Here is a 15238-nt window from a genome sequence, read left to right as displayed (position 1 = left end):
TGCCTGCCAGCCTGATCACCCCCTAACCACTCCCCTGACAGCCTGATTGATGTCTAACTGCTCCCCTGCCAGCCTGTTTGCCCCCAACTTCCCTCCTCTGCCAGCCTGGTCACCCCTTAACTGCCCTCCCCTGCAGGCTTAATCACCCCCAACTGCCCTCCCTTGCAGGCCTGGTCCCTCCCAACTGCTCTCCCCTGCTGGCCATCTTGTGGTGGCCATCTTGTGTCCACATGGGGGTAGGATCTTTGACCACATGGGGGCAGCCATATTGTGTGTTGGAGTGATGGTCGATCTGCATATTACTCTTTTATTAGATAGGATAGAGGCCTGGTGCATGGGTGGGGGCCAGCTGGTTTGCCCTGAAGGGTGTCCTGGATCAGGGTTCCCTTGGAGCATGGGGCAGCCTGGGCAAGGGGCCTGTGGTGGTTTGCAGGTCAGCCATGCCCCCTGACGACCCAAGCGGAGGCCCTGGTATCTGGAATTTATTTCTACAATTGAAACTTTGTAGCCTGGAGCGGAGCCAAGCCTTCTGCTCGCTCCGTGGTGGCAGCCATTTCTGTTGGGATTTATTTATTTATTTATTTATTCTCCATCGCTGGGGAAACCCAAGCCTCCCTCCTGCTCTCTCTGTGGCTGCAGCCATCTTGGTTGGGTTAATTTGCATACTCGCTCCTGATTGGCTTGTGGGTGTGGCTTGTGGGCATGGCTTGTGAGTGTAGCAGAGTGATGGTTAATTTGCATATTACTCTTTTATTAGATAGGATGTTAGTTCATCAGATATAAAAGCAGAGTTGTCTTGAGAATCCCATCTGTGTTGCTGCTGCAAAGGAGTAGACCAGGAGACATCACCCAGAACACTGGCTTGGAGGCATTTCTATTTAAAATGAATCACAGTATTTTTAAATGAGAATAGAACTTTATTTGAGGCATCAAGATCTTTGAAAAATGACTTTATAAAGTATTCAATAAATTTGATACACTAATCTTGATATATATAGATTTACCATATCAGATTTTTAAAAACAAGGTCAAATGGCTTAGAATCAGAACGAATTGTGTTTAACTTAATAATTATATGGAATAATTTTAGTATTATAAATAATGAAAACAGCATTTACTTTTCAGTGAGGATGAAATGCATTTGTAATACAATTTTATGTCTATGTTAAAATTTGTTTGATTACAGAGAAAATATAGGCTAAAATTATGTGCTTATCATTTCTAGAAAAATATGATCTCCTTGCTTTAAGAAAATGACCCTACTCCCTCTCCAGCCATAGGATGCATTAGAGACGCTGTTCTGTCTGGGGTGAGGGGCTGTGCTGCCGGATACAGGTGTCTCCCAGACTGCCGGGCCTCCGCTGGGAGACAGAGGGAAGATGGTCTGTAGCTGGGGGCTGGTGGGGTGAGTCTGGTCTTATTAACGCCCTGACTTATCTGAGTTACAGGATCATCCAAATGAACATCAGATGAAAAGCAAGCTTTATATTTTCTCAAGCTCTGATATCAGCTATGATATTTTACAGAAGTGACATTTAAGCACGCAGGTGGTAAAATTCTGTTTTAACAAAAATAGTTTTCACATTCAGTTCTACATAACGAGAACATTCCAAAATTTACTGGCCCATGTTAATTGCGTTGCTGATGTGGAGAAAATGGATTCTGATGGTAAGGCCCATGCATCGTTAAACATATGTATGCATGTATGTGTGTATGTATTCAGTATCAGAGATGTTCCTATTTCCTTGTTTATTAGCAGTCGGTTTATTTTTAAATAATAAAAAAAAAGAATTAGAGAGTCTTCTTTGGGAGTATAGTTAGTGTCCATGCCTGATTTGACAAAATCCGATGGCCGGCACAAAGCATCTTCTGATTGCAGAATACTTCACAAAACAGCTCTCCGAAACAAGGGTCTGACGCGACACTGAGGATGGGCATGATGATTCCCAGCTGAGAGGTGACGAAACGGGGAGCCCAGAGAGGCTGAATAAGTTGCTTCAGTTTAAACAGCAGGTAAGTGATAACATCAAGGACTACACCTGCCTGCCGATGTTGCCAGAACGCCGGTTAGCCCAAGTGGAGATGAAACACAGAGAGCAGTGATCTGCGAGCTCCTTCCCCGAAGCTGAGCTGTTTGGAAAGTGGTTTTGCTACTGTCACATGCGAGATCTCTACCAGGCGCCAGCAGGTAACCATCTTATTACACCCACCAACTTAAACCCATAGCCAGAAGCACTTCTTACAACTCTCAGAGTATATGTACATATATGTATTTAAGAGGATTCATAACACTTATATGATATTTACAATTATTCCTAAATCCCCAAGATCCATATGAGAAACAGGTTTAGCTTTTCCCAAGAGCATTTTCTATATCATCACTCCAACAGTCTTGGCGCACGACTTGGCAGGCACACTGAGACACGTTCCCTTTCACCTTGTTCTGCTCACCCCTATGATGGTTTAAAAATGCATTCACATGCTGGTAAGTTCCTTGTGGATGAGGGCTGAGCTAGATTTCTCGGGAGCCGACGACTCTCACCCAGGGCCTCGCACAGTGCTATGTGTACAGCAGACATTTAATACACGTTTGTCGGATGGAGGTGGTTTTCAGGTACTTGAATTTGATTCAAGTAGGATTCTACCTGTAACATTTTGCTAAGGAGTTTGGGAGTTATAGTAAAACATCATCACTTTCAAAGTAAACAGTATATATTTTTTTAAAGCATAAGAAATGTGGTAATAAATTTAATACAAATTATGCATTATAGCTACTCTTTGGTTGTTTTTTAACAAATTATTTGGTTTTATGACTAAAGTGACATACTAAAAATATAAAAAGGCAACTACAGGAATTAGCTTAATGTGTAAACATAATAAACCCTGTAAACATAGAGTTACTACATAATTGTGCAAGTGGAAAGAATGTCTAGTAAAGGCAAGTACTATACATTTAACTTAGTTCTTCGAGACGTACTTAGAAATACTGCTTTGTGGAGCTTTAGTTTAATGTGGGAAGAAGGAATTCCTTGAACTAAACTACAACATGAGAGTGACGACTACTCCGATGAACCACAAGGATATGGAGGCAAGAGGACGGCGTTAATACTTTCCACCCTCTGCAAATCTGAATTCGCTTCACGTCTTATACACCACTTCATTGAGCAAAACCACATATTAACAAAAACCAAATACTTTTAAAATGAAGGAGTAAACAATTTTTTTGCTGTTATTGCCAGCGAGTCAGTTGACTAAAAATATAGTAACACACTTTCCATGGCTGTTGCAAAAATCTGGGCAGGAAGGTGTATTAGATAGGGCTACAGAGGAATAAATAACTGTAGGCAGCACTCAGTATCGTGTAGTTTACTCAGTATTTAAGTCTCCTTTTCCAAAGTTGGGTTTTCCTTCTCAAAAAGCATCAAACTCTTCACACATGACACATCACACATATTTCACAGTTATCATTTCAGTAGTTTAAGAAAGGACTGCCTGGCGAATACTGGAAAAGAGGTACATGTTAAAGACACATCCACTATTTCAGGCACAAAGGACTCAGGTCCTGGAGTGTGAACTCTAAAGACAGAATGAAACAACTGTAAAAGCAACACATTCTTTTAAAGAGGATGAAATACTGGTAAAGTCATCACACTATTTCTTCTAATGCATTGATGTGATTTTCTCCAATATCTGGGCAGGATCAATGGCTAAGTTTTAGTAGTTCCCCGGAAAATTTTAAGTCAAGATGTTGCTTATAAAAACGTGGCAGTAAAACACCCTAGATTGTTATTTATAATCTAATCAACGCCATCAAAACCCTGAGTGTTCTCAATTGCCACCTGAAGTTTATCCCATAATTCTTCAAATGATTCATAGGGTGGCAAGTCCAGTCGATTAAAGCTGAAAAACAGAAAGGCACTGGTTATGACAGACAGACAAAGCGAGGATGAAAGACATGTCATCACTGGGGGAGAAGGAAGATACAGGACTGAGCTCTGGGCATGGACTCCCCTCAGGACTTCTTGGTAAAGTCCTCTGCCCCCACCTCCAAATGTCTGGGTTCCTCGGTCACTTTAACCTCCGGAAGGCAATGTTCTACCCTCTTGGCATGACCCATCATTCATGCGACGGAGGCAACACAGGGTAAACAGTTGATGTTGCATCTCCAATGTGCAGCTACCTGGACTTCAAACTCCAACCTACCTTGGGTTGGTGTTGCTGCCTCCTCCTCCTCTTCCCCTCTCCTCCTCCCTTCCCTCCCTCTCCTTCTCCATAGCACAGAGGGGCCTTCGGTACCAAAAGAACTTTGCTCTCTGAGAACCTGTCCTCTCAGCGTGTAAGAATCTGCTTACCACGTATGGGCTCTTGGCAGCTTTTCAGGGGTACCCCACTGTTCAACTGTAAAAGACTGTGGTCCATTTGAGCCTATCAGAAAGAAGAGTTGCTTTGGTTTCATTTACTCTTTACAGGAAACCCTAGGCGTTTCACAACTCACGTTTTCTACTGCAAAACTTAAAACACACAGAGAACGCATCTAGTTTTTTTAAACTCAGAAGAAATGAAGGCTGTCCTGTGCTTGAAGGTTTTATTGCCCAGCCATGAAATGAGGATTCCTTTTCCACTGAATCACTCTGCCCCTGGGGTGAGATGTTCCAAGGTGCTTTTGCTGTTTCCTAGTCCTGCATTTCTTTTTTTCTCCTTTTCAAAAAAGATTTTTAAATTGATTTTGAGAGAGAGAGGAAGGGAGAAGGAGGAGAAACACTGATGTGAGAGTGGAACATCAATCGGCTGCACCCTGCACACCCCCTACCAGGGATGGAGCCTACAGCCAGACAGGTGCCCTGGCCAGGAATCAAAGCGGCAACCTTTCAGTGCACAGGACACCAACCAACGGAGCCGCGCCGGCCAGGGCTCCCTGCGTGTCTGTGGACCGCCTCCTTCACGAGCATTTTCTTTTTTTTTAGGTGTCCCACTGGAAACAGCTTTAATTTTTCTGATTACAAAATTTACTGCAAAAATTAAATCAAGAAAAATATAATGATGTTAAAATCACCTCAGATTCCACTATTAAATCTGAGTAAACATCCCATCATGAATCTTTTGTGCATGTGCAAATAAATAGAATGTGATCACGTTAGGCATGTGACATTTTCCTTTTATTTTGGATATTTCGATAAACTCTTTTTTCCTTTGATGTTTTCACTTAGCTCTTCCTCCTCTAATTCTCAACCTCCTCCCACCTCCCGGGTAATCAATGCTGACAACCCAACATGTAACCTTCCATACTTTTCTCCATCCTGTTTTTAAAAAGCATTGCTTTTCACACATCACAATTACGTTCACAGTTATTAACACTTCAGCACGTTTGTCATTATTTGTTTTCCAGAATACGAAGTCTTATCTATTTCCCAGCCTCTTGTCTCAACTGAACAATCCATTGGGAAGACTCCTTCTAAGTCAATCTATGTACACTCAACATAGTTTTCACTGGCTAGATATCACATATTAATATTAATATTTTGTAGCAACATCGTCCTTTGTAAATACAAAAGAACTTGAATTTATATTCTAATATTAACATCTCTGGCTGTGTGAGGGGGATATTTTCCCCAAATTCCAAAGTTTGTGAAATCAGTGGATGGCTGTAGGCCTGGATGCAGAGAAGAGGGAGGTGGAGGTAGAGATGAAAAGGGTGTTTGCCATGATTTTCTCTACTGAATGGCTACAGCATAGCAGGAGAGGCGGGAAAGGGAGTCAGGTGAAAACACCAGCAAGACAAATGCCAAGAAATCCAATTAGGCAGGGAATGAGCACACTGACTAGCGGCAAAGCTCCCTCTCATTCTTCTCACTGTGGATGTTATTCTAGATCAAGCATGTCAAACTCAAAGGCCAACATGGGCCAAATAAACGAGGCAAGCAGCCCACGGGCCGGGGGTTTGACATGCTTGTTCTAAAAAAGTGGCAGCAGCTTGACAGGTTCTGCCAGCAAATATTAATGAAGCTTAACAAGGAGATCAGGTTTCCCAAGGAGGAGACAGAGGGGCTAGCAATCCCATCAGGCCGAAGGAGCTTTCTACATGCCCGGAAAAGTCAGCCTAGCAACCACCTCGGCAGCAGTCAGCATCCTCTGACTTCCCCTTCCCTGAACAATTCTAATCTTTGTTGGTCTGAGTGGGGCTCCACTCCTGGCAATACTTTCTCTGAATGATTTATTCTTCTTGATATCTTTATTTATTTAGAGAGAGAGAAAGAGAGAGACAGACAGAGAGAGAGAGAGAGAGAGAGAGAGAGAGAGAAACGTTGATTTGTTGTTCCACCTATCCATGCACTCATTGGTTGACTCTTGCATGTGCCCTGACCGGGGATCGAACCCACAACCTTGGTGTATTGGGACGACATTCTAATCAACTGAGCTATCTGGCCAGGCTTGGTATCATTAAAAGCAAATAAATGTAATTCCAATAAACAATTATGTTAAGATATGAGACAAATTGCTGTGCTCTATATCAGAAACAGTACGTTTTTTCCCTTCTTCTTCTTTTTTATTTTTAACCTCTAGAGCTATGAGGTTAATAGGCCAGAAAATAGTTTGATAGGCTATATAGAATTTCACTTTAACCCTGGCCAGTTTTGCTCAGTGGATAGAGCATTGGCCTGTGGACTAAAGGGTCCTGGGTTTGATTCCAGTAAAGGGCATGTACCTTGGTTGCAGGTCTATCTTCTGCCCTGGTTGGGGTGCTCGTGGGAGGCAATCAATCAATGTGAGAAATCGATGTTTTTCTCTCTCTCTCTTCCCTCCCTCCCCCCTTCCACTCTCTCTAAAAATCAATGGAAAAATATCCTTGGGTGAGGATTTAAAAAAAGAAAAAAGAGCACAGAATTTCACTTTATAGAAAACTTAATTAATAGTTATTCTAACTAGCAAGAGATAGGTGCATCCTTATCCCCAGTCCACCATTTCCCACAAGGCTGAGAAATAGTAGCCTAATGAGACTCTCCACCCTCCAAATCATGCCCCCCCTTCCTCCCCCCGAAGAATTCCATGATCAAATAACTTGGAAAAATCTGCTTTCCCCCCCCCCACAGTAAAGGCTCTGAAGAAGACCCAAAGAAACCAGTTTAACTTTGTGTAGCCCAGTACTTTCCCGTATGTATTCTACTATGACACTCTTTGCTGTTTGTTGTACACTTACTAACATTCTGTGGAACTTGACATGCTGCCCTAGACTCACCACAGGCAACGCTTTTTCTGTATTGGAAGGAGAACTTCAAAATTCAAGGAGGAAAAGTAACTCAATTTCATATTCCAGTTTTCTCCTTTGCTATCTCATTAGAAGGTGTACATATATTTTGGCCTACTTGAGTGTATCTAATTAAATCATTTAACAACCTTTTTTATTAAGCTAAATGTCTGTATGAATGATAGGCGCTCGAAGACTAGTCAGCCATGACAAAGACAACTGGCTTTGCCCCATTTTTAAATGCTGTATGGAAAACCCTTACCATATAGTTCGGCAAATCCATTCATAGGCACTCGAGATGTGCCAGTGACGAACTGAAGTAATCTTATTCTTTTTTCTGAATCCATCATTAAAACAGCCTGAATAACATAAAAACAGCATTTAGGACTTCCACTGGGAAAAAGGTACCAAAACTATCCGAAAAGTATGCTGTCCGAATTTCGTTAGAGCCTTACTGACCACTTAGTAAATCTGCATGTTTCTTTTAGTTAAACTTGTGTTTATGGGTCGTTTACGACGTTCTTGAAAACTTTGTTTCCAAGGCTTATAAGAGAGTAAGCCTAATAAAGTGACCAAAATCTCTTCTCAGTGAGTCATGGTTTTTAAAAATGATACTTATTGATATTATTGAGTGGTGTACACATTTCTCCATACGACTGAAAATCACATTTAAAGGAGCCAAGTAGGAGTCCTAGACAATACACTGCAGTTTATTACAGGTTCTCTTGAAGAGTCCCTTCTTCAATAAGAAACTAAGTGCCCATCTTAGCTGTCACTGCCATTTGCTAGATTCTGAACATTTTACTTACTTACTAGTATCTATAAATATGGATGGAGGTTGTGACCATACCCAGAAGGTAGATGTATATAGTACGAAATCAAAGATATTTTTTGCTGGTCTATATTCTGTTTTATGTATGAGAAAGTAGCTAGTAGAGTTAAATATGATCGAATCTATCGAAAGTAATTTATGAAAACAGAAGCTTTTGATTACCTTCCAAAACCACTGGATGACCTGATGATTGACGCTGTAGCCATTTTTGTACTTGGTGTGTTCCCTCCAGTCATTCACATCGACATCTCCCAACCCACACATAAGGAGCTACATAATCAGAAATGTCAAACTGTAGATGAGAAAAATAACGAGCACCAAAGTTCCGTTTTAAAGTAAAAATGTTTCTTACCTCTAGCTCATTTTCATCAAAAATTTTGATGAGATCCTGTGGTATTAGTTCAAAAAATCCCTAGAAGAAAGAGTGGATTTAAAAACCTGGTTAGCAGGGTCAATGGGCTATCCTCTACTTCAGCTCCTGGGTGCTTCTGGAGAAACCCCACATCCACATAGATCCCACCATTACACATTCATGCTTGCGTCTGTCTGTTTCACATTTTAGATTCTCTGCTTCCTGATAGCTATGCCTTTTTGCCTGATACAGCACAAGACACATAGTCAGTGCTCAATACTGAATAAATGAAAAATTATGTGATACAGACTTAACAGGAGATTTTAAGTTAGCTTAAGAAATGAGTGCCCTGACAACAACCCAACTCTCCACTCAACCGAGATTTCAATATTGGCAAGAAGCTATGTGTCCCTAGTCTGTTCTCTCAGAGATTCCTCAAAGTGGCAATTTTAAAGCTTCCCTGTATTCCTCAAGCCTCCCCCTCCTCCATGTCACCCCTTCTTTACAGGAGATAATTTCTATTTGAGAGACACATAGAGGCAATGATGCAGGATGGAATTCACTCAACCTTCCACCTCCCCATGTACAGCCAGCACCAACATCCACATGGCCTCCTTCCCACTGCAGTGGAGAGAGGTACCACCCCCTCTCTGCACTTCACCTGCTTCCTCAAGGTCACCGCACTAAACCTCCTTCTCTTTATCAGCTTACTCTTTATGCATTTAAATGCGCTCCAGCCATAGCTACGTTAAAAACAAAAGAGCAAACACCCCTTTCTTCTCTTCACAGACAAGCTCTTGACAGTATTATATGTTATCAGATCTACTTGTTCACCTCCTGTCCATCCCTCAACCCACTGCAGTCTGACCTCTATGCCACTGCGTCCTGAGGCTGTCCTGGGGAAAAGTCAAAGCAACTTTGTGGCTACATCCAATGAGCGCTTTCTGATTCCATGTCTTATTTGACTTCTCTGCAGTATATTGTTGAAATCATCTTTGTTCTTGAAACTTTGCCGTTGATGGTTTTGCTCTTATGTCTCTGTCTGCCTTTGCTAATTCCTTTGAAGTCTCCTCTTCTCACTGTCCGTCCTTTAAATGTTGGTGTTCCCAGGTTTCCACATGTGGCCATCCTCTTTCACCCTCCTGTTCTTTTGAATTTTCCATCTGATCTGGTCCACAGCTCCACTGCACATTCACAGACGATTCCCAAATCCATACTGCCACCCCAATTACCCATCCTTCAATCACCCTATGCTGTGGATCTCCCCTCCTGAAGACCATCCACATGCACCCACAGCACCACTTTCTTGGTTCCTAATCCATTCTTCCCCTGGATTCTTTCCCAACTAGACCTCTCCTTCTAATTTACTGCACATCATTTCCAGAATGGTCTGACTAAAGTGTACATTGCATCTTAACACCATTTCCCTTCCTCTCACTGGACTTCAGAGAAAACTAACAAACAGGCCCTTCACAACCTGGTTTTTGGCCAGCTCTCCAGGTTTAGTTTTACCTTTTGCATCCTCTTTTCCAGTATTGGAATTGCTTGTCTGCTGTCTAATGTGTGTATAGTCGGTCTCAACTGCTGCTCTCTCAGAACTGCATTTCTGTGTCTGGCCAATCCCTCTAGTCCTTCCCTGACCCACCTCCACGCTCCTCACTCTGGACTCTCCCTCTCTTCTGGGCCTCCCTAGCACTTCAGGTTTGCGTCTGTCCATTTCAAGTTTTAGATTCTCTGCTCCCTAATAGTACGGCTTATGTCTTTTTGCTTGATGTAGCACCAGACAGTGCTCAATACTGAATAAATGAAAAAGTATGTAAAAAATATTTAACAGGAAATTTTAAGTTAGCTTAAGAAATGAATGCCCTGGTAATAGCCCAAATGTCTACCAGTTGGGGGGAAGTTTAAATAACTTAAGAATTAATATTATGAATAAAATGCAGCCATAAATAATGACAGCTATATCTCTTGACATGGTAAGATCTCCAATAAATATGTGATAAGAAAACAAGTCACAAACCAATATGTATAGTGTGATCCCATACAGGAAAAGAAACAAATGGTGTATCCCACTATTCTCATAGCACTCTGGTTCCTCTGTTCACCAAGGTCATTTAAGGTGAAAGGAGTGGGACTGGGAAAGGTAAGGGCAACGGGAGGAGGGACTGTCAAGGTTTATTGCATGGATCTCTTGAATGATTATTTTGTTAATATAAAAATATAATTAAATTGGGAAGTCATATGCTAATTTTTCTCAGATATGAGAAGCCCCAATATTTACAATTTATGGATTATACTTTGATATTAAAGAAAAGCAAACAAAAGAAGATGAGTACCTCTTTAAAAGCAGCCATTTGCTTCTGGATTCGATTCACAAACCGCCACTGTATTACAAGGCTAAAAGAAACAAAAGAAGTCTGTCTTTTTCACACAAATCAAGAAAAAAAAATTCAAGGCCTATTTATCCTTTGTAGAAACAAACAAAATAAAGACTAGCTAAGCCCAAGGTAAACCCTGAATCTGAGTGGGCGATTCAGCATTGTTAAAGAAAGAGAAAGTGACACCATGACTCTAGCTACTGGGAAAGAGAGATAATGATAGAGTCTTCATGGAAAGAAGTACAAAATTATTTCCAGCAAAGTATTTACTAAGGATAGCAAAACACTAACGAAATACTTACTAAATATATTCCTTTTTGTTCTTATTGGTGACAACTATTTCTGATCCACCAACTTTCAACTCATGCTGATGCGTCTAAAATAAAGTATGATACCTTCATATGTTAGTTTAGTGAAAAAAAAAAACACACAAAAAAACATATTATAGTTATACCAGAAACCTGGTGTTTTAAATTAAATCCATTCAAAACTAAGAAAACTTAAAATACTAGTTTTACTAAAATAAATACGGAATGAGTCAAATGTCAAAGAAAGCAGAAATTCTTGCTGAGAGACAGCTTTTGTTACTGGAAAATAAATTTAAAAATAGAGCACAGAAATGTTTTGAGTGTACACATTATTTAACGTCTAAACTTGTTATAACATTTGTGTCATAATTCATGTACCATTTTAATTCATCAAAGTTTACAAACCTGTCCAAAAAGTTCTTCATCTATGACAAACCTGAGGTCCAGTTCTGTTGGATCATTTTCAAGAATCCATCTTAGTGAATTGTAATATTCACTATCCTAGATAGGGAAAATTACATATTTAACATTTGTATACATATAAAAAGAAGACACCTGCACCTGCAAAGGAAGTATACTGAGAGTCTGAAGGAATAATGGGACCAAAGGTGAAAAGGTCATTGGACACCTTTTCCATACATTCACACGTATTATAAACTAGTGGCCCGATGCACGAATTCATGCACATTGAAAGGAAATTAATTAGAAGAAATATTTTAATATCACTATTCACCCTTTCTCTATAATAGAAGTGTCAACCAAATTCATGATCGACAATGACAGATTGAAATACACGTGTGCTATTGGCGCCAGCAAGAGTTTTATGTGTATTGTGCATGCGCAGTCAACTTAGCCTTTTATAGATATAGAATAAACTTGCTTAATTAGACCTGCTTTCTGATTTAGCTAAACTTTTTCCAGCCCAGTGAAGCATCCCAATTTCTCTTTCAGGTAATTGTCAGCAGCACAGCAGTAAATATCAACACAAAGCAGATTATTATTGTAGATCACGCAGGGAGAACAAAGGGTAAAATATTTAACTGCATCAGTGTTTGACTATATTCTGTGCAGTGAGAAAACTTGAAGCCATTTTCAAGGTCCACCATTTCTTACTTCTTTTCAGTCGGGTCAAGTTTCTAAACTTTCTAAATCTCTGTTTCCTGGCTAATGAGAAAAAAAATAGGATTCCACTGAGTCTCCTATCTACCTACTCCAGGACTTCTGTGAGGATCAAATGAGATGAGGCATGGGAAAACGCTTCACAGACATTTGGTTAAAGTGTAAAATGTTTCCACCTGGCTATAAAGCAAGTCGTGTTCCTGGGCTAAAGACACTGCAAGGAGTCTAGTCACTAGGGAGAGGAAGCTGGGTGTTGCTACATGATGTCATTACCCGGATGGATACTTAGTATATTAGCCTTTTATTTATATAGATAGAGATGGATGACTAGTACGTGTGGGAGTAAAAATGTATACATCAATAGAGGGGGGCCTGCTTAAAAGTTTATAACTTAATCTCTGTGTGGAAGTAGTGGAGGTAAAAATTTTATTACCCAGTTAAAGGTCAATACAGCAGCTTTCAGATGAATCCTAACTTCCATGGCTATCCAGGAGCACATAGCACCTTTCTGTGGTCTGTGAGACTGTGTGTGTACTGTTTAAGTAGCAGTGGGGAGGCTGTTATTTATACCTGGTCCACGTTATAGAATAACCTCAAATACAGAATCTCAATTAACAAACTCAAGTAACTGTACAACCTTATGATTTGTAAAGAATTATACTGTTCACACTGATATTGTGTCACAGGAAGGGAATACAAAGTGAACTTGGTACTGAGGAAGAGGTCTTTGAACCCATGTGTACATGGTGTTTGAGGCTATTCAGCATGGGCTATAGTGAGGGCTTTAATCCTTATGTTTCTGTTTCTTTGTAGTGGCCTAATCTCAAGGTCTTGCTTTTGAACTGATATTTTGAAAACATATGCCATGCATGATAAATGATTACAATTCAAATATTGATGTGAGAAATACATTAAAATGTTGTTCAGCATATTGAAGTATTTAGGGAGAAGTTTACTGATATCTGCAACTTTCTTTGAAATGTATCAGAAAAATAAAATGGATTGATGGATAGAGGGCTGAATAGGTATGTGATAAGTAAGTATAGATAAAAAGCCAGTAGTGGAATCTGGATAGTGGCTACACACATGTCCACTGTAAAATCTTTTTATCTTATTATATGTTAGAAGTTTTTCATAATAAAATGTTGGGGGAAATGTTCATTTATATTTTGGAACATTATAATCTATTAATTTCTTCATCTTTAAAAGCTAACTCTTTAAAATATTCAGTTGCCCGCTAAATTATTCTCTCTACATATTGTAAGTGAAAATGACATACCACTGATTCCATATCATGAAGTGTTATTGGTTTGTGTAGCATCATCTTGTAAAATGGGCGGATGAAAAAACCTTGCAAGAAAGCAAATATTTTTAAAATGATTACCAAGTGAAAGAAATCAGATCATCACATTATAATTACATTATAATATAATAATTATAATTACATGTAAGAAAGGTTTAAGCTGAATACTAACCATCCAACAGTTTGCCATGATAAACTGCCATTCCAGCTACCCGGCCAATAAACTTGAAGTAGGAGAGGTGATCTTCATTACACAATCCAGAATTTGGATTTATCTGTAGGGTGTAATTATCCCTGCAAAGACAACCACATTTAAATGCTCCTCTCTATATTTCACATAAAAATTTTAATATGACCAATAATTACAAATTATCACTCTCTTTTTAGAGTTGTTTACCTCTTTTAGAACCATATTAAACCTCTGGATTTAATGGTTTTCAAAACAGTAATTTCTGTCAAAAGGGAGAAATAACCCAAATGTTCATTGAAAGATAAATGGAGAAACAAAATGTGGTATCTATATATATAAAAGCCTAATATGCAAAGAGGCCCCTCTGGAGTTTGATCACTCACTATGATGTGTGCTGACCACCAGGGGGTGGCGCGGAATGAAGGAAGGCCCTGGCTGGCAGCCAGCAGCCGCTAGTGACCCTACCCATGCACGACTTTTGTTCACTGGGCCTCTATATAACATAATGGGATATTATTTAGCCTTCAAAAGGAAGGACATTCTGACACATTCTACAATACAGATGAACTTTGAGGACATTATGCTAATGAATTAAGTCAGTCACAAAAAGACAAAGCTGTATGATTCCACATATATGAGGTGCCTAAAGTTGACACATTCACACACATAGACAGAACGTAAAATGGAGGCTGCCAGGGCCTGGGAGGGTTAGCGTTTAATGGGTACGGAGTTGCAGTTCGGGATGATGGCAAAGTTCTAGAGGTGGATGGTGCTGATGCTTGCACAACGGTGTGAGAGTACTTAATGCCATGAACTGTACACTCACTTTAAAATGGTTCAAATGGTAAATTTTATGTTAAGTGTATTTTACCACAATTTAAAAAGTTATTTTTGAAACAACATTAGTGATCCTCTTCCTGCTGGCACAGTGAACCACATACTTTCCTTGCACCATACAACTCTGTTACTTTTAGGACAGTGATGTCTTTGTCTGTATACGGTCACTGTAAAGGTGCTTACGTAGCAGAATATTCAAACAACCCGTAATAAGGGTTAAACATTTCCTTCGAGATCAGGAAGAACCACTCTCTGGCGACTCCTCCGTAATCTAATCCTTTTTCACCATCAAACTCAATCCACAGTCGAGCCTTGAGGAAGTCCGCTCTCTTGACACCCATAATCCTCCTGTAAGAGTCCTCGAGAACAGTTGCTCGGCGAAGTTTCATCTCTAACTTGTTTGGAATGTCATTCTGAAAGCCCAGAGAAGAGAGACTTCTGGTTTAAATCAATTCAGCTCAACGGCAAATTTCTCTCTCAAGAAAATTATACAATTCATTGTGTTCTACCTTGTGCCAAGACCCTTTTTCAGGGAAAGCATGACTAGGAATATTTCCTCTATGGCGTGATAGAATTCATGCGTTTTCTCTAATCACTTAATAACACAGACTTCTGATTTTTGTATCCGAAGAAGAAGCTACCGATGGTGGCAGTAACGCTCAGGTGAAGGTGTTTC

At 40.0% G+C, this 15238-nt stretch overlaps 1 protein-coding gene across 5 annotated transcripts in view; it reads right to left on the bottom strand.

Annotated features, from left to right (window-relative positions):
- Nucleotides 1-1028: 1028 nt before the first annotated feature.
- Nucleotides 1029-15238, bottom strand: part of NEDD4 (NEDD4 E3 ubiquitin protein ligase) — a 118684-nt gene continuing 104474 nt past the window's right edge. For all 5 annotated transcript variants that reach the window (XM_008143175.3, XM_008143171.3, XM_054716208.1 and 2 more), the window contains 11 exons: nucleotides 14746-14975; nucleotides 13708-13829; nucleotides 13512-13582; nucleotides 11519-11614; nucleotides 11108-11181; nucleotides 10764-10824; nucleotides 8428-8487; nucleotides 8238-8345; nucleotides 7506-7602; nucleotides 4353-4425; nucleotides 1029-3900 (listed from right to left, as the gene is read on the bottom strand). In XM_008143175.3, the coding sequence (XP_008141397.1) occupies nucleotides 3798-3900; nucleotides 4353-4425; nucleotides 7506-7602; nucleotides 8238-8345; nucleotides 8428-8487; nucleotides 10764-10824; nucleotides 11108-11181; nucleotides 11519-11614; nucleotides 13512-13582; nucleotides 13708-13829; nucleotides 14746-14975 (1095 nt within the window). In that variant the 3' untranslated portion in view covers nucleotides 1029-3797. The remainder of the gene's footprint in view (nucleotides 3901-4352; nucleotides 4426-7505; nucleotides 7603-8237; nucleotides 8346-8427; nucleotides 8488-10763; nucleotides 10825-11107; nucleotides 11182-11518; nucleotides 11615-13511; nucleotides 13583-13707; nucleotides 13830-14745; nucleotides 14976-15238) is intronic.

This window comes from Eptesicus fuscus, chromosome 5, assembly GCF_027574615.1.
Source record: "Eptesicus fuscus isolate TK198812 chromosome 5, DD_ASM_mEF_20220401, whole genome shotgun sequence".
Classification (NCBI taxonomy): Eukaryota; Metazoa; Chordata; class Mammalia; order Chiroptera; family Vespertilionidae; genus Eptesicus; species Eptesicus fuscus.
The sequence above is the reverse complement of the archived record's forward strand: the minus strand, read 5'-3'. Positions and strand labels throughout refer to the sequence as shown.